The 19,020-nt window shown below is 33.1% G+C and overlaps 2 protein-coding genes across 10 annotated transcripts in view; one reads left to right on the forward strand and one right to left on the reverse strand.

The window, feature by feature from the left end:
* The window catches only part of Ate1 (arginyltransferase 1), a 79,166-nt gene extending 62,804 nt beyond the window's left edge, over positions 1-16,362 (reverse strand). For all 3 annotated transcript variants that reach the window (XM_085823493.1, XM_035363159.2, XM_035363160.2), the window contains exons 1-4: positions 16,117-16,362; positions 15,491-15,554; positions 385-447; positions 206-296 (exon numbers count right to left, since the gene is read on the reverse strand). In XM_085823493.1, coding sequence (XP_085679619.1) covers positions 206-296; positions 385-447; positions 15,491-15,554; positions 16,117-16,207 — 309 coding nt within the window. In that variant the 5' untranslated portion in view covers positions 16,208-16,362. The remainder of the gene's footprint in view (positions 1-205; positions 297-384; positions 448-15,490; positions 15,555-16,116) is intronic.
* LOC118192245 (malonyl-CoA decarboxylase, mitochondrial-like) overlaps positions 16,305-19,020 on the forward strand; it is a 90,648-nt gene continuing 87,932 nt past the window's right edge. The window contains exons 1-2 of one of the 7 annotated variants that reach the window (XM_085823488.1): positions 16,350-16,436; positions 17,402-17,523. In XM_085823488.1, the coding sequence (XP_085679614.1) occupies positions 17,464-17,523 (60 nt within the window). In that variant the 5' untranslated portion in view covers positions 16,350-16,436; positions 17,402-17,463. Of the gene's footprint in view, positions 16,437-16,537; positions 16,694-16,744; positions 16,938-17,401; positions 17,524-19,020 lie in introns of those variants that run through there. The other 6 variants (XM_085823492.1, XM_085823486.1, XM_085823487.1 and 3 more) reach the window with 6 other exon arrangements.

A 19,020-nucleotide genomic window follows, 5' to 3' on the forward strand; every position in this document is an offset into this window, starting at 1 on the left:
CCATGGTCAGTTAACCTTTTAAAAGCTATGTATAAGTGCTCAGGTGTCAATTTTCTTCAAAGGAAGCAATCAGTATGCTGTCTAAATAACAGACTACAAAATCTGATGCTGAAAACACCAAGCAATGGGTGAAAACAGTCATATAATGGTAGAAAAATTAATACAAAGAGAAAAGAATATAATAAATTTGTATAAAAATTCTTACTTTTTCTTTTTCACCATAGGCTAAGAATTTATGGATTTTTTTTAAAACTTTCTTTTGAGATCTTGATAAGACAAATTTCTTAGCTTCACATCTAGAAAAAACGCATTCAGTTACAACAACAACAACAAAAAAAAAAAAAAAAAAAAAATTTAAAATTTAAAATTATCTTAAAGGCTTACTTGATTGTATATTGAGGACAGCATGTTCGGTGCATGGTTGGTTTATAACAATATTTTCCACTCCTATAAATATTACATAAATATTATGACATACAATGTAATACCAAAATAGTTACATATTGTATGTTGTGCATGTGTTTGTTTACAGTAGCTGCTTTTAATGTGATCATAGTTAATGCTATCATTTTAATACTGTTAGTGAAATGCTGAAGTCTTGTCCCTTTGTATGCAAAAACATGAAAAATGCATCATATATTGTAATCAACAAGTCAGTTAATGTTATCAAAATACAACAGTCAAAAGCCTTTAATCCGGACTCGTCGGGACTTTGGCGATTCCGGATTATCGATATTTCCGGATCATTATTCATTAATTTAAATCCCGTAAGATGGCATGCAGAAATTATAAAATTAAAAATATGAAAACGTAATTTATGAAATAAAGAACAATTATGATCTAAAGGGTATAAAAATTTACGAAAAAAAAGCTTAATATATATTTGTTTACTTTACTTTCTTCGCTATCGGAAGCGAATTATAATGACAAGGAATTTGATTTAAATCATATCAAAGACGGAGTACATCGAGATGAAATACTATATTTAATAAGGAATTATAAGCCGAATAAAATAAAAACATCTGCCCTGAAGATAAGGATAGTGCTGAGAGCAACTTCCAGTTCATTGTGCGCCACAATGTTTCCTCCCCCCCTCTCAGAACACCGTGAAATTGATGAACAGATTTCGGAATGATTAGAAAAACAAAGGATATGCCTTTATCCATTTTTTGCAGCAATTCCACTTTTTGTTTGATGAACATCGAAACATGCTTTCGCTTTGTAGATCCTTTGGCAGCTCCAAAAATCGGAAATTCTTTTTGACATAATCAAAAATTCAAGCTTACTTTTATACAATTGCTCTAACAGTCTGCAAAAAATAATAAGCTGAATCCAATTCGAAGATTAAGGAACAACGCAATCTGCAACATTAACTGAAATAGATAATTTTAGCTTAGCTTATACCGTCTGTTATACATTAAGCGCGCATGCGTAATACCTTTTCTGCGCATGCATACGTAAATGCACACGTAAATGCATTAATGCGCATGTGTAAATGCATACGCATTAATGCATTTACGCATGCGCAGAAAGTTTGTAGCTTTGAGGTATGGATTATAGATCATTCGGGATTATGGACGTTCGGATTAAAGACTTTTGACTGTATTATACAAAATTTTTAACTTAAAATAAATTCACTAAATAAAAGACTAATTAATAAGAAATTGCTAAATAAGGTTGAAACAGTGCCAATGACGGAATCATTTCAACAAAAATGTTGGCAAAAACAACTTAATAAGGAATTAAGTAGACAGGCAACTTGATTTTGATTGAAGGCAACCATGTTAAAAAAAAAACGTTTTTTTTTTTTTTTTTTTTTTTTTTTTTTTTTTTTTTTTTTAAAGTTTTATGAAGACTGGAGTGGACTAAATTTAACAAAGTGGAATTTTTGACCATGCTTTCTTGCACTAAAATACTGCTTTGCTTCTTTTGAGCTGTAGACTTTTAATTCTGTTTAGGATGCAATCATTATTTTATTCTATTTAGTCATTTTTTCATGAAGTCTAGTAAAAGATGGAAAGGGAAGGATCTGAGTCTCAAATAAAATTGACCTTTTAAACCATCATCAAGCAACTCCCAAAAATGAGTAAATTTAATGCTGCATATTTCTCAACCCCTCTTATGTAATATTTTGAAGCATCATGAAGATATTATTTACAAATCAAAGAAAATCAACATGAAACACATGCATAGTGAGAAAGATCATAGTACTGAGAAAGATTTGTTTCATAAATATTTGTGAAAAAGGTGTGGCAATCAAAAGTCCATTGATGGGGTAGAAAACTAAAGAATTAGGCGTAAAAATTGGGAAAGATAATTCTGTAGCAACAGATGGATTGTTTAGTTAATGAAAGCAAAGAGGAAACATAGTTCACAAATGTACTCATGGTCAAGAAAAAGACCTTGATTGTCCCACTGCAGAAAAAGGTTGTTGAATGAATCACCTAGAGCAGTGGTCTGAAAACTACATGTTATGAGACTCTACCTGAATTTTGTTCATTCAGTCGGTACTGCATTAAAAGAAAAGTAAAGAAAAATTATAATTAAGTAATATGGGCAATCCACCCAATTAATTCACTGTAAAACAGGCAATCCACCTTAATTAATTCACTATAAAACAGGCAATCCACCTTAATGCAAAGTCATGGTGCATTTTTACTTTATTTATTCTAAAACATAAAAACGATACAATGTTGCGAAACCATAAAAATTTAACCTTTAAAGAAATTACATTTATACAATCGTTGAGTTGCTCGCAACATCTCCTCCCACCTTTTGATTTATTGTGGGCAGAACATACACTGGTGTGCAAAAATTAAGGACGAGACGGTTTTTTCAATATAACTTTGTACAAAAGCTTTCCAAATCAACACATTTAATACCGTAAGATCCCCAATACGTAAGGACATGAGTAATAATGTAAGCAACACTTACTAAAAGAGAAATCAGAGGGATAAAAAGAAGCTTTATTGAAAAAGTAGCATGGAACACAATGCGACTGAAGGCCGAAATATCTCTATGATGGATGTCCAGCAAGAAACATCCGGTCTTTAAAAGGGGATATGATCTCCCCTGACTGCTAGGCAGGTTTCACAGCGTCTGCCCATGCTGAGAATGAGGGTGTTGATGAGTTGTTGAGGCATTGCTGTCCATTCGTCTTGCAGCGCCGATCGAAGCTCCGGAATTGTTACTGGTGGTAAGGTACGAGCTGCCAAGCGTCTGCCTAGAAAATCCCATACATGCTCGATGTGATTGAGATCCGAAGATCGTGCCGGCCAATCCATACGTTCAATATCCTCATTCTCTAAGAGCTGTTCGGCAGCTACTGTGCGATGACATGGTGCATTGTCGTCCACGAAAAGGAACTGCGGACCCATAGCGCCTCTAAAAAGATGCACATATGGAAGAAGAATCTCATTACAATAACAGGTCCCGTTGACTGAACCTGCGTCGAAGATGTGAAGGTCTGTACGACTACCAAGCATGATGCTTCCCCAAACGAGAACACCGCCACCTCCATACCTGTCCCTTTCAATGATGTTCGAGGGATGATTGCGGCTTCCCCGCTCTCTCCAGATGAGTATGCGATGAGAATCGCTACTCAGACTGAATCTGCTCTCATCTGTAAAGAGTACTTGTCCCCATTCATTGTCTCTCCAATTCCGGTGTTCCCGGCACCACAGAGAACGCCTTCTCCGATGGGCAGGCGTTAGAGGTACACACCGTACAGGGCGTTGTGCAAACAGACCACCACCGTACAGTCTTCTGGCCACGGTAAAACGCGATATCGGTCGTCCAGTCGCCTGTGTCGTGTGTCTAGCGATTTCTCCCGCTGTCTGCCGCCTGTTTCTTCTGGCCTGTAAGGCAATATACCGGTCATCTGCGGGTGTGGTTCCTCGTGGACAACCACTACTAAACCCCCGGATAGCTGTTCCTGTAGATTGAAATTGTCTCCAAAGTCGTGAAACGATGCTGTGAGCAATTCCGAACTCTGCAGCCACACTTGTCACACTGCGGCCTTCCTCCAACTTCCCAATGATTCGACCTCGGGTAAAAGCATCCAGATGTCGTCTAACAGATTGATTATTCGCCATTTCTCGCTGAGGCAGCAACTCGGTGTACTTTTAACTGCTATACAGCGTGCAATCTCTTTGCCAGAAATACTGATCTTACACCGACAACATGCTTTATACTACTCAGACACTCCCCCATTACGTCTACCTGCATATCTGCGCATGTGCTACCGTACATCACCTTACTTAATCTCCTGATTGGTCTTTCTGTCCGCTCTGCCTCTTCATTCAGCTGATATGCTAATTTTTCGACTTCGTCCTTAATTTTTGCACACCAGTGTAAATCAAAATACAACATACTTAATAACAAGACTAAACAATACTTAGTATAATCATAAAAGGAAAAAAACTAATTAAAATGCAAAGGTTTTACAATAGTTCTACTACGTCTAGTTTTAATTATCTTATCAGGAGGTTTAAAGTTAATTTCTTTACTAGCAGGAATGTTAAATTGGTTTTGTTTAGGTAAAAACAAGTTCTCGTCGTCCATCACTTCCAAAGGATACAGTCGTTGCACAGGACGGATCAATTCACCTGCAGCTGTTTTCACCTTTGCCACTCTAACACAATTATCTTGACTCTGGAATACTTCAATAACTCGACCCGATGGCCAGTCCAATCTTTTTTTGTTGTCACTTCCCACTATCTCTGGACTGAATTAGGAGACTCAAATATTTGTCTCTAAACCTTTTTCTGAGATCTTGGTGTAATTTCTGCTGAGTTCTATATCTCTTAGTGATATTTGTCTCTAAACCTTTTTCTGAGATCTTGGTGTAATTTCTGCTGAGTTCTATATCTCTTAGTGATATTGACTTCATCTATATGGTCTAAGTCCAGAACTCCCACCGTTCTTATATCCTGAATAAACATAGAGAGCGTTAAAGGCATTAAATCTTCAAGATCTTCAGACAAATAATTTGATGGTCTTGAGTTGATTACAGCTTCCGTATGGCAGAGAATGGTACACAGCTCCTCATATCTCAAGCAGGCTCTTCCTAATATTCTTCTCAAAATTTTCTTAACCATTTGAATAATATGCTCCCACCAACCGCCCCACCCCGCAGCTGTGGGGGGAATTGAACTTCCATGTAATCTTCAAAATAGAACATTCTTGCATAGTTTTGCTCCAATCAAGTGAAAGGAAGAGGTTGTTAGTCCCAACAAAATTCGTACCATTGTCACTATACATAGTCTTTGGTCGTCCACGTCTGGATATGAACCTTCTTAAGCCCAACAAAAAATCTTCGGTGGAAAGTTCTTATATTAATTCAAGATGTATGGCCCTATAAACAGCACAAGTGAATAAAAGTATCCAGCTTTTCTTTCCATCCTTTAGATAAAGAGGTCCAGATAAGTCTACTCCAGTTACTTCAAAAACCAGAGCGTCTCGGACCCTATCTTCAGGCAGTGGGGCTGGAACTGTTCCAATTTTTTTTGCATTATATCTTTTGCATCGAATGCATTTTGCAATTACCCTTTGAACTGTTTTGCGTCCTCTTAAAATCCAAAACTGTTGACGAATATCCGTCAAAACAATTTGAACTCCAGCGTGTGAAAGTACTGTATGTCTTTCAAAAATTAACTTTTCTACAATTTGATGATCAGAAGGTAAAAGTATGGGACACACGAAATAATCTGTATCATCTCTTCGAAGGATTTTTGTCTTCAATCTCATTAAGCCTTCTTTATCAGTGAAAATGCAAAGAGTTTTTCAACTTTGATTTTGTAGATTCGTTTTGGAAAGATTCTTTCTGAACAATTAAGAAAAGCCTTGTCTCAGCTGCTTCTGTTTCCTGAACAGATAATTCTTCCTTCAGTTTATGATCGGAATTTCTAGAATTATGAAAGAATCGCAGAATCCAAGCTATCAGCCGAATGATTCTCGAATATTTAGAAAAACTATGCGAGTACCATTTTTCATTAGGAGCAACTGAGGTAGTTAAGGCAGTTATTCCCTTTTTTCTTTCTTTAGAAACGTCTTCCATATTTAATTTAATTTCAGAGACGGGCCAATTTTCCTAAGGCAGTTTAAGCCACTGTGAACCCTCCCACCATCTGTATCTGAGCAGAACTCCAGCGGAACATCCTCTGGACGGGAGATCAGCCGGATTGTCGCTTCCTGGAATATGCTTACATTGTTCCTTTGATGTTAAATTTCTTATCTCCTTCACTCGATTATGTACAAATGTTCCCCAGTTATCTTCATGCTTGATCCAGAACATAACGGTAGAGGAGTCAGTCCAACAGGTACTTGATATTCCCTTTAAATCCATCGCTTCTTTCACTGTTGCAGCGAGACAAGCTCCGATCAAACATGCTAACAATTCTAATCGAGGCATCGTTATCTTTGTTAAAGGAGCCACTCTACTTTTAGCTTCAATCAAATGAACTTTTACCTTTTTCTCACATTCACTTCGTAGAAATACGATTACGCTATAGGCGGACTTGCTCGCATTCACAAAAAGTATGAAAACTCAATTTTTCTTCCGGGACATTGCTTTGGACATATCTTGGAATTTTGATCCCTGTTAACAGATGTAAATCTTCAAGCCATTTATTGAACTCCAGGCGAATATCTTCTGGACAGGTTTCATCCCAACCAATCTTCAGATTTCAGCTATTCTGTATTAATAGTTTCAAACGAATCGCAACTGGACACAGAATTCCTATAGGATCGAAGATGCTGTGAACTGTCGAAAAAATATATCTTCTAGTAATGGGTTTTCGCTTGAAATCAATTTTTTCAAGATCACAAAACAGAACATCTTTAGTTTTATCCCATAATAATCCAAGAACAGGGACAAGTTTTTTTTTTTTTTTTTTTTTTTTTTTTTTTGACATTCTTCACCTGTTAGACTGGAATGTTCCCAACCTCTTAAATCGAAACAACCCGTAGCCAGAAGCCAGTAGTTTTGCTTCAAAAATGAATTTTTTAAGTTCATCTTGACTAGTTACCGAAGTTATACAGTTATCCACATAGAATGCATTCCTCAGCTTTTCTACGGTTTCAGAAAGATGGCTTTCATTTTGTTCCAAATGTTAATCTAGAACGGCAGCTAGTAAGAAAGGGCTGCTCGTAAGTCCAAACAATACTCGTCGGTGACGATAAATTTTTTTGTTTTCTTTCCTTATATTCTTCCCACCATATGAATCTAAGAAAATCTTGGTCTTCTTTGGCCCCAGAAATCTGTAAAAAGGCCTTTTTTATATCCGAAACTACACCAATTTCTTTCTGATGAAATCTCATAAGTAATGGAGGAATTTTTTTGATAAGATTTGGTCCTGTTTCTAGACAGTCGTTGAGTGAAAGTGAGTTCTTACTTCTACACGAAGCATCAAATACAGGGCGTACCTTCGTAGTAGAATTTCCTTTAAAAATACCTCTATGAGGCAAATAATGACAAGGATTTCCCAATTCACTATCTGGTCCTTCTTCGATGATAGTTTCCTGTAACCATTCCTTAAATACAGCTTCATAGTCATCATATTTTCCTTCTTTAAGAAGTTTCTGAGTAGTAGCTATGCATCTTTTTTTCAGCTATATCTTTGTTTTCCCTTAACGTCTTGTATGTCTCTAACCAAGGTAGTTTGATGATGTAACGGCCATTTTCATCTCTCTGAACGGTTTTTCGAAATTGCTGAATAATTGGACTGTTCCGTTTCTTCCTTAGTTTTTGTTTCAGTAGGATCCTTTATACCTATAGTATCTAATTTCCACAAATCAGCCACAGAAGAATTTTTAATCAATAAAGATGTCACTAAGTGGGATGAAGTTTAGTCAAACCTTTCTTCGGACATGTTCCCATGATAACCCATCCTAAATAAGTTTCACATGCAATCAAATTGGATGTCAATGTACATATTCTTCCTGTAAATATATTACCACAATAATCTGCACCTATTAACACATCAATATCAGGACAACCTTCTCCATAGTCAGTGAGCCAAATTTTATTTTCTCTTAACTTTTCCTTATAAAGGTCTCTTCTCAACCGAGGAATGTTGCCACAAATGATCAGCTGATCCAGAACCTTTGTTACAGGAGAAATCGCCTTTCAAAGATATCAAGTTAACGTCATAAACATAACACTCCCTTTTCTCACTTGTAATTCCCCCAAATAGAGAGTGAATTAAGATTCTCTTTTCTGTAGGCTTCAAACCTACTTTCTTAGCTGTTTCCTTAAGAATGTAAGAATGTTGTGAGCCAGTGTCAATAAGTACACATATTTGTAGCTCTTTCCCTTTAGTCTTCAGTTTCACTTGTAACATCTGAAGCAATATTTCATCAGAAGTGCATAAGTTAGACGAACTAACATCAGACAACAACGTCTTCTCAAGTTCCCGTATGTCACCTTTCATTTTATTTCCAGGGAGTTCTGGGCACATCAAAATTGAATGTTTTTTACTGCAAAGGACACATTTGATATTGGACTTGCAAAATTTAGAACGATGTCCAATTTTTAAAGAGACAAAACAGGCCTTTTTGTTTTTTAAAATTTCTTGTTGTTCTTGAAACTTGAGTTTACCTGCAGAAAAGCAATCTTTACTTTCGTTTAATTTATCACAAAATATACAAACATATTTTCTTTTATTCTCTGTTGTTCCTGCAAACAAATCTGCTGCCATTGGTGGATTACTAGGAACAGAACGCTGTATTTTTCCCTTCTGAAATTTGTGTTCCTTACTAGCAAATCCCTTTGCTAAACGAATACGTTCTTCCCCTTCAACTTCAGCTTTCAGAAACAATAATAAATTTTTTAATTCCTCCTCATAAGCATTTTCTTCAGAAGAATCGAATTTGGTGTTAACTATAGGGTTTCTTAAATAAACTCTAAAAATGTCTTCTGGAATACACAATTCTACAAGAGGGAAAAGTATAGCTGAATATGTATCGGATGTTAATCCTATGGACTCCAACGCCTTTAGATGTGATTCTAATTTATCATATAAGTTTGATGGGTCTTACTTTCTTTTTTCTTCGGTAATATTTTTTACAAGAAGATTTAAGAGTTCGCATATATAAAATTCAATTAGTAATTCTTCCCTGCCGAATCTTGATTTTAAACATGCAATAGCTTTATCATAATTTTCACATGTCGGTGGGTAACTATCGACAATATCGCGAGCTCTAGAGCCTTCAGTCATACATTGAATTAAATATTGAAATTTATCTTTTATCGCAATACTTTCATCGTCATGTATTCTTTTGAATTGGCTCCAAAAGGCTAGCCAATCTTCGATTTCCACGTCAAATTTCAAAAGTTTGATCTCTGGAAACTTTAACTTTCATTTTTGAACGGGAGAAGAATCAACAGAACTTTCGGTTTTAGAAATTCTATTTAAACACATTTCTACGTTTACTTCTGCTTTTACGAAATTTTCATTATATTCTTCTATTATCGCATACTCGTTTTGATATTTTTTATCGTCTGTATCTTCTAATAATAAAGAGCTTATTTCCTGATCTATTTCAGTTAGCTGACAATAAATTCTACGTAAATTAGCAAAATTAAATCTAATGCTCTTTTTTCTAACATTATCTGCTTTAATAAATCATTCAAACCATTAAAACATTTTGTGAAGTTAGCTCTTATAGGAGAGCATTTTTTAACAAATAATTCCATTTTCAGAATAATAGGTAATTCAAAATAACGTACCTTTAATATCACGTCATATGGTCACCATGTTACGAGACTCTACCTGAATTTTGTTTATTCAGTCGGTACTCGATTATAAGAGACTAATGAGAAATTATAATCAAGTAATACGGGCAATCCACCCAATTAATTCACTGTAAAACAGGTAATCCACCTTAATTAATTCACTATAAAACAGGCAATCCACCTTAATGTAAAGTCATGGTGAATTTTTACTTTATTTATTCTAAAACATAAAAACGATACAATGTTGCGAAACCGTAAAAATTTAACCTTTAAAGAAATTACATTTATACAATCGTTGAGTTGCTCGCGACACTACACCTAAGTAATGTAGTACAAAGTACATCTCATGCTGAAGAAATAGGTCTATACTGTCATGCATTGCAGCATATATATTTATTTAAAACTGTTCAAATACATATTTATTTAAAACTGTTAAAAGTTCAAAAGGATTCAAAATGCCAAAAGATCATGTGACTGTTTTATGCTGTGCCAATATAAGAGGAAAAAAGAAAACTATAAGTAAGCAGAAAAGGGAAAAAACTCCCAATATTTTAAGCTCTGGTACAGCATAGATCAATGGTCGAAATAAATACATTATAAATATACCCAAGATTTATGCTAGCAGATGATTTTGTTGAAGAAATGTTATGAAGATTATTTCTGTAAGAAAATCTCTGTCTTCAACCAAAAAAAAAAATGTTTTATAATAATTAATTTCGCACCTGAAACAAAATTTAAACAAATCTTTCGACCAGGTATTTTTGCCATAAAAAATTAAGAAAAGAATCACTGGTTTTAGGGGTGATCTATTTTAGCCAAGGATGCCATTTATCAGAACATTCCATCAATCAGCTGCTTGTATTTGCATGGAGGTAGGAAGTAAGGTGGAGTGGCCTAACCGGTTTCCTCCATACCCTGCTCTGAAGCACTGCCGATCCCTACATGGTGACCAAAACATTGGGTAATTTACCATTAAGTTCAATGGGTTTTGACACGATTGGATGTAAATATTTTGTAATTATGTCGCAAATATACATACAAATGTATATATTTTCTCTTTCTACAGTACTTCAGAATCTTACCTATATGAAAAGAATACATTTTCAAATATCATTTCATTCTGAACGGAATGTAACATTATAATTTTCACCGAAAGGTTTGCTCAGAATGGTTTGATTTCAATGAAATATTTTTTTCGTTAATTACATTAGGAAAAAATTTTAAGGTCATTTGATTTTATTCGGTTAAGGATTACAAAAATTAAGATCAAAGTTTATTGTGTTATTAATATTAAAATTATGCATTATTTCTTTTCTATTTATGGAGCGTCTTCCTAAAATATTTTCTCAAATATAACATATTTTAGCTTCTGAGGCATCCTTTAAATGGAAAACTATAAGTCAATTTAAAATTAATGCTCTATTGAGTCCATTTCAAAATAGAGGAGCTTTTATTTTAATAGCGAAATACTTTAAATAGTACTTAACTTTCTCTGAATATTTCTGAAAGGGAATAAAATAAGGATTTTTTTAAAATATTATTTAAAACTTTTAACTGAGTTATAAAATGCAAGGGGAATAATTCTTTTAACTATACTTATCAGATTTTTTTACTCATAATTTCAACAATATGTATTCCAAAACTCTTGTTTATTACTTATTTAAGTACGCATCTCATAGAATTTACTTTACAATACCTTTTAACAGATTGCTTTTCAGTACTCCAGTACAAACAATTCTTGCTTAGATAGATTTATAATGTATTTGTCAACAGGATTTCAATTTATGTTTACAATTCAATGCTAAGTTTATTATATATTTAGATAATATTTATAATCATTATAAATTTTATAACATTTAATAACTAGATTTCTTCATAGTAACTTTCACTTGTTTATGAATGAATAAATCCTTCATTTCAAACACATTTATAAATAATTTAACAAATATTTACATATTTTGTTATAGGCAGATACATGCTTTTTGCAAGTACATGCATAAATACTCATCCATATTTCATATTTTTTATTTCAGGCATGTGCAAATCTTTAATCTTGTATGTGCATTCACTATATTTTGAGTAAAGTAATTTACACTAATTTAACATATACCCAAACGTTTTACATAAGAAATATGTATAAATATAATTTGAATGAAAATTATATGCATTATTTTTAATGCCCACTCAAAGGTAAGTTTTTCTTCAAAATTCCTCCACGATGGCATCTCACCCTTTAGGCAGATAGCCCTTGCATGCCTTACTCTATTTAATAAAAACTTAACCTGACCTATGTGCCTAATTACAAATATTTTAACATGCATAATTTTATATTTGCATTTAGCCATCAAGTTTCAAACTTTTGACTTAAAACATGTTTTAGGATACATTCATCATCAAATTCAAATCTTCTAGTAAATATATTTTGGCAGAGCGCTCAATACCTCTTTTATCGATTTTTCGAAGCAGTTTAACAATTCTCTGATAATATAAAAAATAATAATAATTAAGTAAACTGTGTAAGCCCAAAGTGATTGTTTTTCAGAAATATAAAAATAAAATGATGAGTTTAAAATGACAACAGTAAAGCCTCTCCTCTAAAATATTTTAAAAAGTACATGTTACAATAATACATGAATGTGAAAAAACATTACTTTATTTAACCCACAAGCACACGCGCCAAAATTACTAACACGAGAAGGTGTGCTTTGTATGTCATACCTGAAAGCAATTAATTATGTTTTAAACTACATTAATAATATAAATATAAGTATAAATGTGGATTAACATAAAAACAATGAGCTTTAGAATATTTTAAAGAATATAATAAATGCAGTACTTAAAATACAATTATTTTGCACATCTCTGGCAGACTGAACACATATGATCTATACAAATACTGATATTACATTTCTCGCACAGAAACCGTGTCTTTCTGTCCTTATTTTTAGGGCAATCAGCACATCTTCTGTAAACGTTTTTCATCGTTTTAGATGCTGTTTCCATGTTGCAGTCTCCTGAAATTATTCTTTCTTTTAGTTTCAAAGGGAGCATGATCTACTGCCGCCATTGATTTGAGTAATCTTTCACTTTCGAATAACTAATATTTCCAAGAATTTTAAAGATAATGCTTTTAGAACTAGTCCCAACATTCGTTTGGAATTTGTTTTTCTTCCATACCAAGCCATTTTTACCAACATAATTTTCATCATTTCATTGATTTTCTAATTCATTATCTAATTCAGTGTCTGTATCACTGTCTATTGATGAATTATAAATGCTGTTGTGTTCTTCATCTATTAATTCTTCCTCCTCTTCTCTAAACGTTTCATCATCTGTTGAAATGGTTTCTAGCACATTTCTGAACCTTTTCCATTTCTTTATCATAACTTGGATGCCACGCCATGCTGACTAACTAAGAAAGTGAGGATGAAAATCTGAGAGACGCGAGAAGGCACGCGGGTCTCACATACCCAAACGGTACAATTCCTGGAAAAGTATTCGAAGAATCACTCCCAACTTCATGAATATGACCTTGAATTTAGCTACAAAAGCTTTTGTCCATTTCCAGGAAAGGGGTTTTGAGATAAGGGACATAAAATATGCCCCCGAGTATGAGATACCCAGCAGGCGTGCTCGCGGGTTAAAACATTTTGCCATTTGAAACATAAAATAAAAGTAGCAAATACTCTATCAAGGGTATCGAAAGACGTATACAATTTTAAAGGTACCGTAAGATATTTTTCATTCTTTAACCTTTTCGCGACGGCGCACCTTTGTTTAAGACGCTCGTGCGGGACGGTAGGGAATCGAAGGCAGTCATCATACAGGATGAAGGTTTTGCATCGCTAAGCCTAATTTTATAAAAAAAAAATCAGAAAAAAAAAAAGTTTCGCTTCTAGCATTGTAACTTTTGGTATCATTTTAGATTATTACTTGAGCTCTTATACATGTTAAAATTAGCACTTAAAAACAAAATAACAGAAAACAAAATAACTGATAAAAACATAAAAATCAATATTAAAAATGACACAGATAGTGATCACAGCTCATCAAATTAAAAACATTCTAAATTTTATGTCTATTCTAAACAAAATACGTAATTCTGGGTAAAGTGCAGAATCGCCCACTTATTTGTTTGGCGTTTGCTTGGTGCTTCTTACAAGAGTAAGAATTGGATTTTTGTCAATTTTCTTTCATTTTTTAAGTGAAAATAGGGTTGACCTTTGGATTATGGTAACTTGGCGATTTTTTGGCGAACAACTCTGCTACAGCAACCCTCTATTTTTTTTTTCCGCCGAGACATGTTTCTTTTCCTTTTTATTTACTGAACACTTTTTCCAACAATCTACTAGCCGAATTACACTTATGCTAGAAATTTTATGTAACAAAACTGCTTAATCATGACAAATATTAACTGCAAAATTGGGGAAAAGTGCACAATCGTAAACTCCTTGCGCATTTTTCAGAATAGCACATACACATAAACCATTTACACGTCGACTTATTTTTACTTAAAAAACATCCCAGAATTGCACAAAAATGGCATTGCACACACTCTTCACTATATCCATGTACACTGCTTTTTTCTCATAAATTAGAAAAATTTCACGAACATGCATGAAAATACTCAATGTATTCTATTCAAACGATTCCAAAATACTACAAACATATAACTCACAAAATCACAATCATTAAATTAAAATATAATTAAATTAAAAAACACTACTTAAAATATAAATAAGCACATATATTAAAATCATAAAAATTAGACTACAATCTTAATTACTTCAAACTAAATCATTGCTAATAACAATTTTCCAATAATATCATATTAATTGATTTACTCCTTACATTTAGAACAATGCATAAAAATAATATCCTCAAATGATTAAAAATGCTAACTTACCTAATCTTCAGAATCTTCATTATGTGGCACGCACACTTCCACTATTTCACACAACACACAATGAAGCTTAATACAAAATTATATAGTACTACAGTTTTCCAAATTCCCCCCACTTTTCCGATTAAAGAACTGTAATTCGTCCATTAATGTCCCATGACATATCTCATGATCTCTCATTTCCCTCACACAAAATAATGCGTAATCGGAACTGAGTACTTCTCACATTATTACCAAAGTCCTAGGTAGTAACCTTTATCGCCTCCAAAATGTCGCCAAACTACCAGTTACCATATTCCAAAGATCAGCCGAAAATAGGTCAATGTGTGCATGGATGAAGTCAAGGGAGTGCACAATGCCATTTTTGTGCAATTCTGGGATTTTTTTTAAGTGATTATAGGTCGATGTGTACATGGATACTGAGTTTGTGCAATTCTTAAAAACGCGCCAAGCAGTGGGTGATTCTGCACTTTCCCCATAATTCCTAGATTCTAACAGACATAATTCCTAATATTCAATGAGAAACTCATAATATTACCATCAATACGAAAGAAATAAATGATACAATTTTAGAGCATGAAAAGTGTAATAATAAAATTCAGCTTAAAAATGCAGAATGATAAATAATGAAATTTATTCAAATATAATTTAAAAACACGCCTTTCCAAAAACTTCTTCAAAGTGCATTTAAATGAGTTTTCACATTGTTAAAAATATTATGATCCATCAGTGTACTTATTACAAATCCAATTTAATAAACAAATCACAAGTAGTAAATTTAGGTATGAAAGGACATGTCCTGTTTCTGTCAATAATCAGGGAAATTGCTATAAAACAGCCTTGATACTAACCTCCTCCATCCTCTATCAATCAAATTTTGATAATCTAGAGGAGTCAAAGTATGAGTCCACATTCCTAAAAATAGAAAAGTAAACAAAATTTATAAACTATCTTGTTTATGTAATCATATTTTACTTATTCGAAGTTAAATATACAAAGTCAAAATATTAAATATCTGGCACCAAGATTACATGTCAAAAAAGCACTATATTAAGCACATAATAAAGATATATGTAAAGTTTTCCTCCCTAAATTTTATCATTAAAAGTACTCTATGAATAATTGATAACATGTTTTGAATTTTATTTTCAAATAAATTAAAGGTAAAAATTGTCTATATAAAACACTGATTAAAAACTGTCATTCTTGAATTATTTTCAGTTATTCAGATTCAATACAGTAAGATGCGACAAAAATTAAAACACGGTAGCAAATAAATAATCCCAGGCTTGCAGATTTTGATACAAATCTAGTCAAATATTTAATACCAGAAAGAAAAATTTATAATTAGATAAGTGAGGTATGAATCCAATGACTAAAAGAGATCATTCTATCATCTTTCAATTCTGGGGTAAAATTATTTATTGTAAGTTTGTATTATTAATTTAACCAGGGAAAGTAATAGACAGTTCCTTACCATGAGAATAACAGGTATTATCTGATTTACAATAACCACACCTATAGCCTTCATTTCCAGAAAAATATTCAACAATACTGCTGTCTGTCATGATATTAATTGATCAAACAGGTGAAATGAAAAATAATTTACATTTCGTACGTCCGTAACCAGTTTCCTTCCCTTCTCCTCCCGTCACCGTGCCAAGACCTGCGACTACGGAACTTACGACGAAATCACAACCGCATCATTGTTTGAAAAGTGAAAGTGGGAAAGAAAATTTCATGGAAATTGAATGACTTAATTTCAGAATACCAACAAAGAGAACTAACAGAGCAGACGTAAGGCTAAGCATTTTTACTGTTGTCTAAAAGAATTTATTATTATGTTCTTTCCCTATAAGATACAATTTTAAACTGGAACCGTATAACACGATTTATTATCAGTTGCCGTTTGTTTATATTATGACTGCGTTTTAAAATGACTGTTATTAGAAGTTATAATTGTGTTTATTATTCGGAGAATAGGAATAGCTTTTATAAAGTTTAAAAATTCCAGTCATCACATCTGATGTTGTTTTGCAGTTATGACACTTGTAGTAAGCTCAAAAGTTAAAACGTTTTGGCATATAATTATCTGAAAATACGCATTTTAATGTTATTCTAAATATTTGTGTTGTGCAGTATGATATTCCTTCATTTTTTAATCTATAAAAGTTTTTTATATTTAAATTTGAAGATGCAATAAAGATAGGAACTGAAATCAGGGAAATGAGTTTGTTTAAAAGCTTCATTTCAGAATTCTGACTGGTAGTACCTCAAATTGTGCTGTCCATGTATTATGTATGTATAATTTCTAAGGTTGAGTTTCAGTTTTATTTTTTTTAGCTTATATATATATATATATATATATATTTTATAAAAGATCTTAGATCTTATCATCGAAACAGAACTTTCATAGAGAAACGATTTTTTTTTTTTTTAAACAAGAGTAATTTTATACGGAACTTTATTTAGGCAACTTAGGACACTATGCACGACAATTTTTAGGAGATGTTTGAACACAGTTTTTTCTTGTTTTTACAGGGAAAACAGAACTGTAAGGAATTATATGACAATTTTTGAGTTGCATAAAATCTGCGGTTCAAGCGAAAAGCATACGCAGTTATCGGCTACCTGCATAAAGTCTCTAGCCCAGTATAATGGTGTTAACAATTTTCTAATACATGTGTGTTTCGAGTAAATAGCTGAAGAGGAAGATAAATAGGATGATGAAATAATTAATTAGGTCATATCATAATTTCCAGGTTGCAGATTGAAGAAACTCTTCCTAACTTCTTCAAGTGAAGATTATATTAAACTAACAGGGATGATGAGCTACTCCTATCTGCCGGTAGTCAAGTCAGTCTGGCTAGGAAAATCTGGAAGCGTAAGTGTAAAGAAATGAATGATCAGCCAGTGTCAAGCAGAGTTAATAATGAAATGCCAGTAATTGCAAAAACAAATTTCGGTACAATTCCGTTTTGATAACTGTAAAAATTCACCAAATTATTGTTGATTCCAATGCTGCCAAAAATAATTGCGGCAACCCTAACTCAAGTAACGAAGGATAATAGTAAATAACTATGAATATTGTTTTAACTTAGATGAAAAGTGAATTTCATATAATAAATACATTGTTTTATTATTATAATTTGTATAAAAAAAGCTAAACGTAACTGAATGGAAGCATAATAGTAAATAACTATTTCAGGGTATTTTAATTTAGATGAAAGGTTAATTTCATATAATACAATTTTTTATTAATTTAATTTATGAAAAAAAGGCTAAATATACTTGAAATTAAACGGGTGGCATAGAATTTTTGATGTCTTCCAACATAGCAGAAAAGATTTCAGTTCTTTTGTGCTAACGTCTGTATATAAGCTCGGACAAGTAAGAATCGAAATGCCCCGATGGTGATTATTACGCGATTTAGCACTGCTCCACAGATGTTCTACTCTTTGTGTATGAAACCCACTTTCCGGGTCCACAAAATTGTAGTTGTGGTTGAATGTAAAGTATTCAAAACCGGCATCTTGCAGTTTATCCAACTTGTATGATCTCCAGCAGTCAGTATAAATAACGCTTCCTTCTATGATATTATCCTTTATGATGTTCAATAAGGTTTTCACTGATCGATCTGGAACAGCGACTAAGAAATATTCATTCAATTCTCATCATAATCCGCCAAAAACCCATTGTAGCAGAAGAACACGTCCAACATTACTCTTTCTTTTACTGAAAAGACTTTCGTCTACTTCAATAATTTTGCCACATCCACCGATTTTCGACTTAGGTCGAGCAATTAAAGTTGCGGCACATACTTCACACATGTAACTGTTCCAGTCTACAACTGTATAGTGGTTCATCTTGAGCTGGAGTTCACAAAATTCAACAGATGTCATTTCCTGACACCAAAAATAGATGAACCTAATGGCTATAAGGAAGAGTATTTTAGATCCTTCAAACCAATTTTGACTTCTTAATCCTTTGTTCTCATTACAGGTTTCTTTCTTGCACCGCCATTTCTCTACTGAGTTATCGCTAAAGTATAATTTCATCTCGTGATTGTTCAAACATAATTTTCTATCATGAATGATACCTTTTTTAAAAAAAAAAATTCTTTTGCAGACTTTTCGTCACTGGGCAATTCTCAAATTGTAAAATCCATAGCTTTATCAAAAAGAGAATTAAAAAATTAAACTAGTGTTTCAATGGACTTGCATATATAGAGCTATCTAAACTTACACAATTTGAAATCGGCGCGTTCGCAAGATTTGTGTGCTGTTTATGAGCGAGTTTGCTAGATTTGGCGCTTTTGCACATGCATTTTCGCTGCAATTCTGTTATGGTCCCCAGTCCCCGAAACGGTATTGTACCCAAA

The sequence above is a fragment of the Stegodyphus dumicola genome, chromosome 9 (assembly GCF_044657685.1).
Source record: "Stegodyphus dumicola isolate Sdum_Otavi_A_Nest chromosome 9, ASM4465768v1".
NCBI lineage: Eukaryota > Metazoa > Arthropoda > Arachnida > Araneae > Eresidae > Stegodyphus > Stegodyphus dumicola.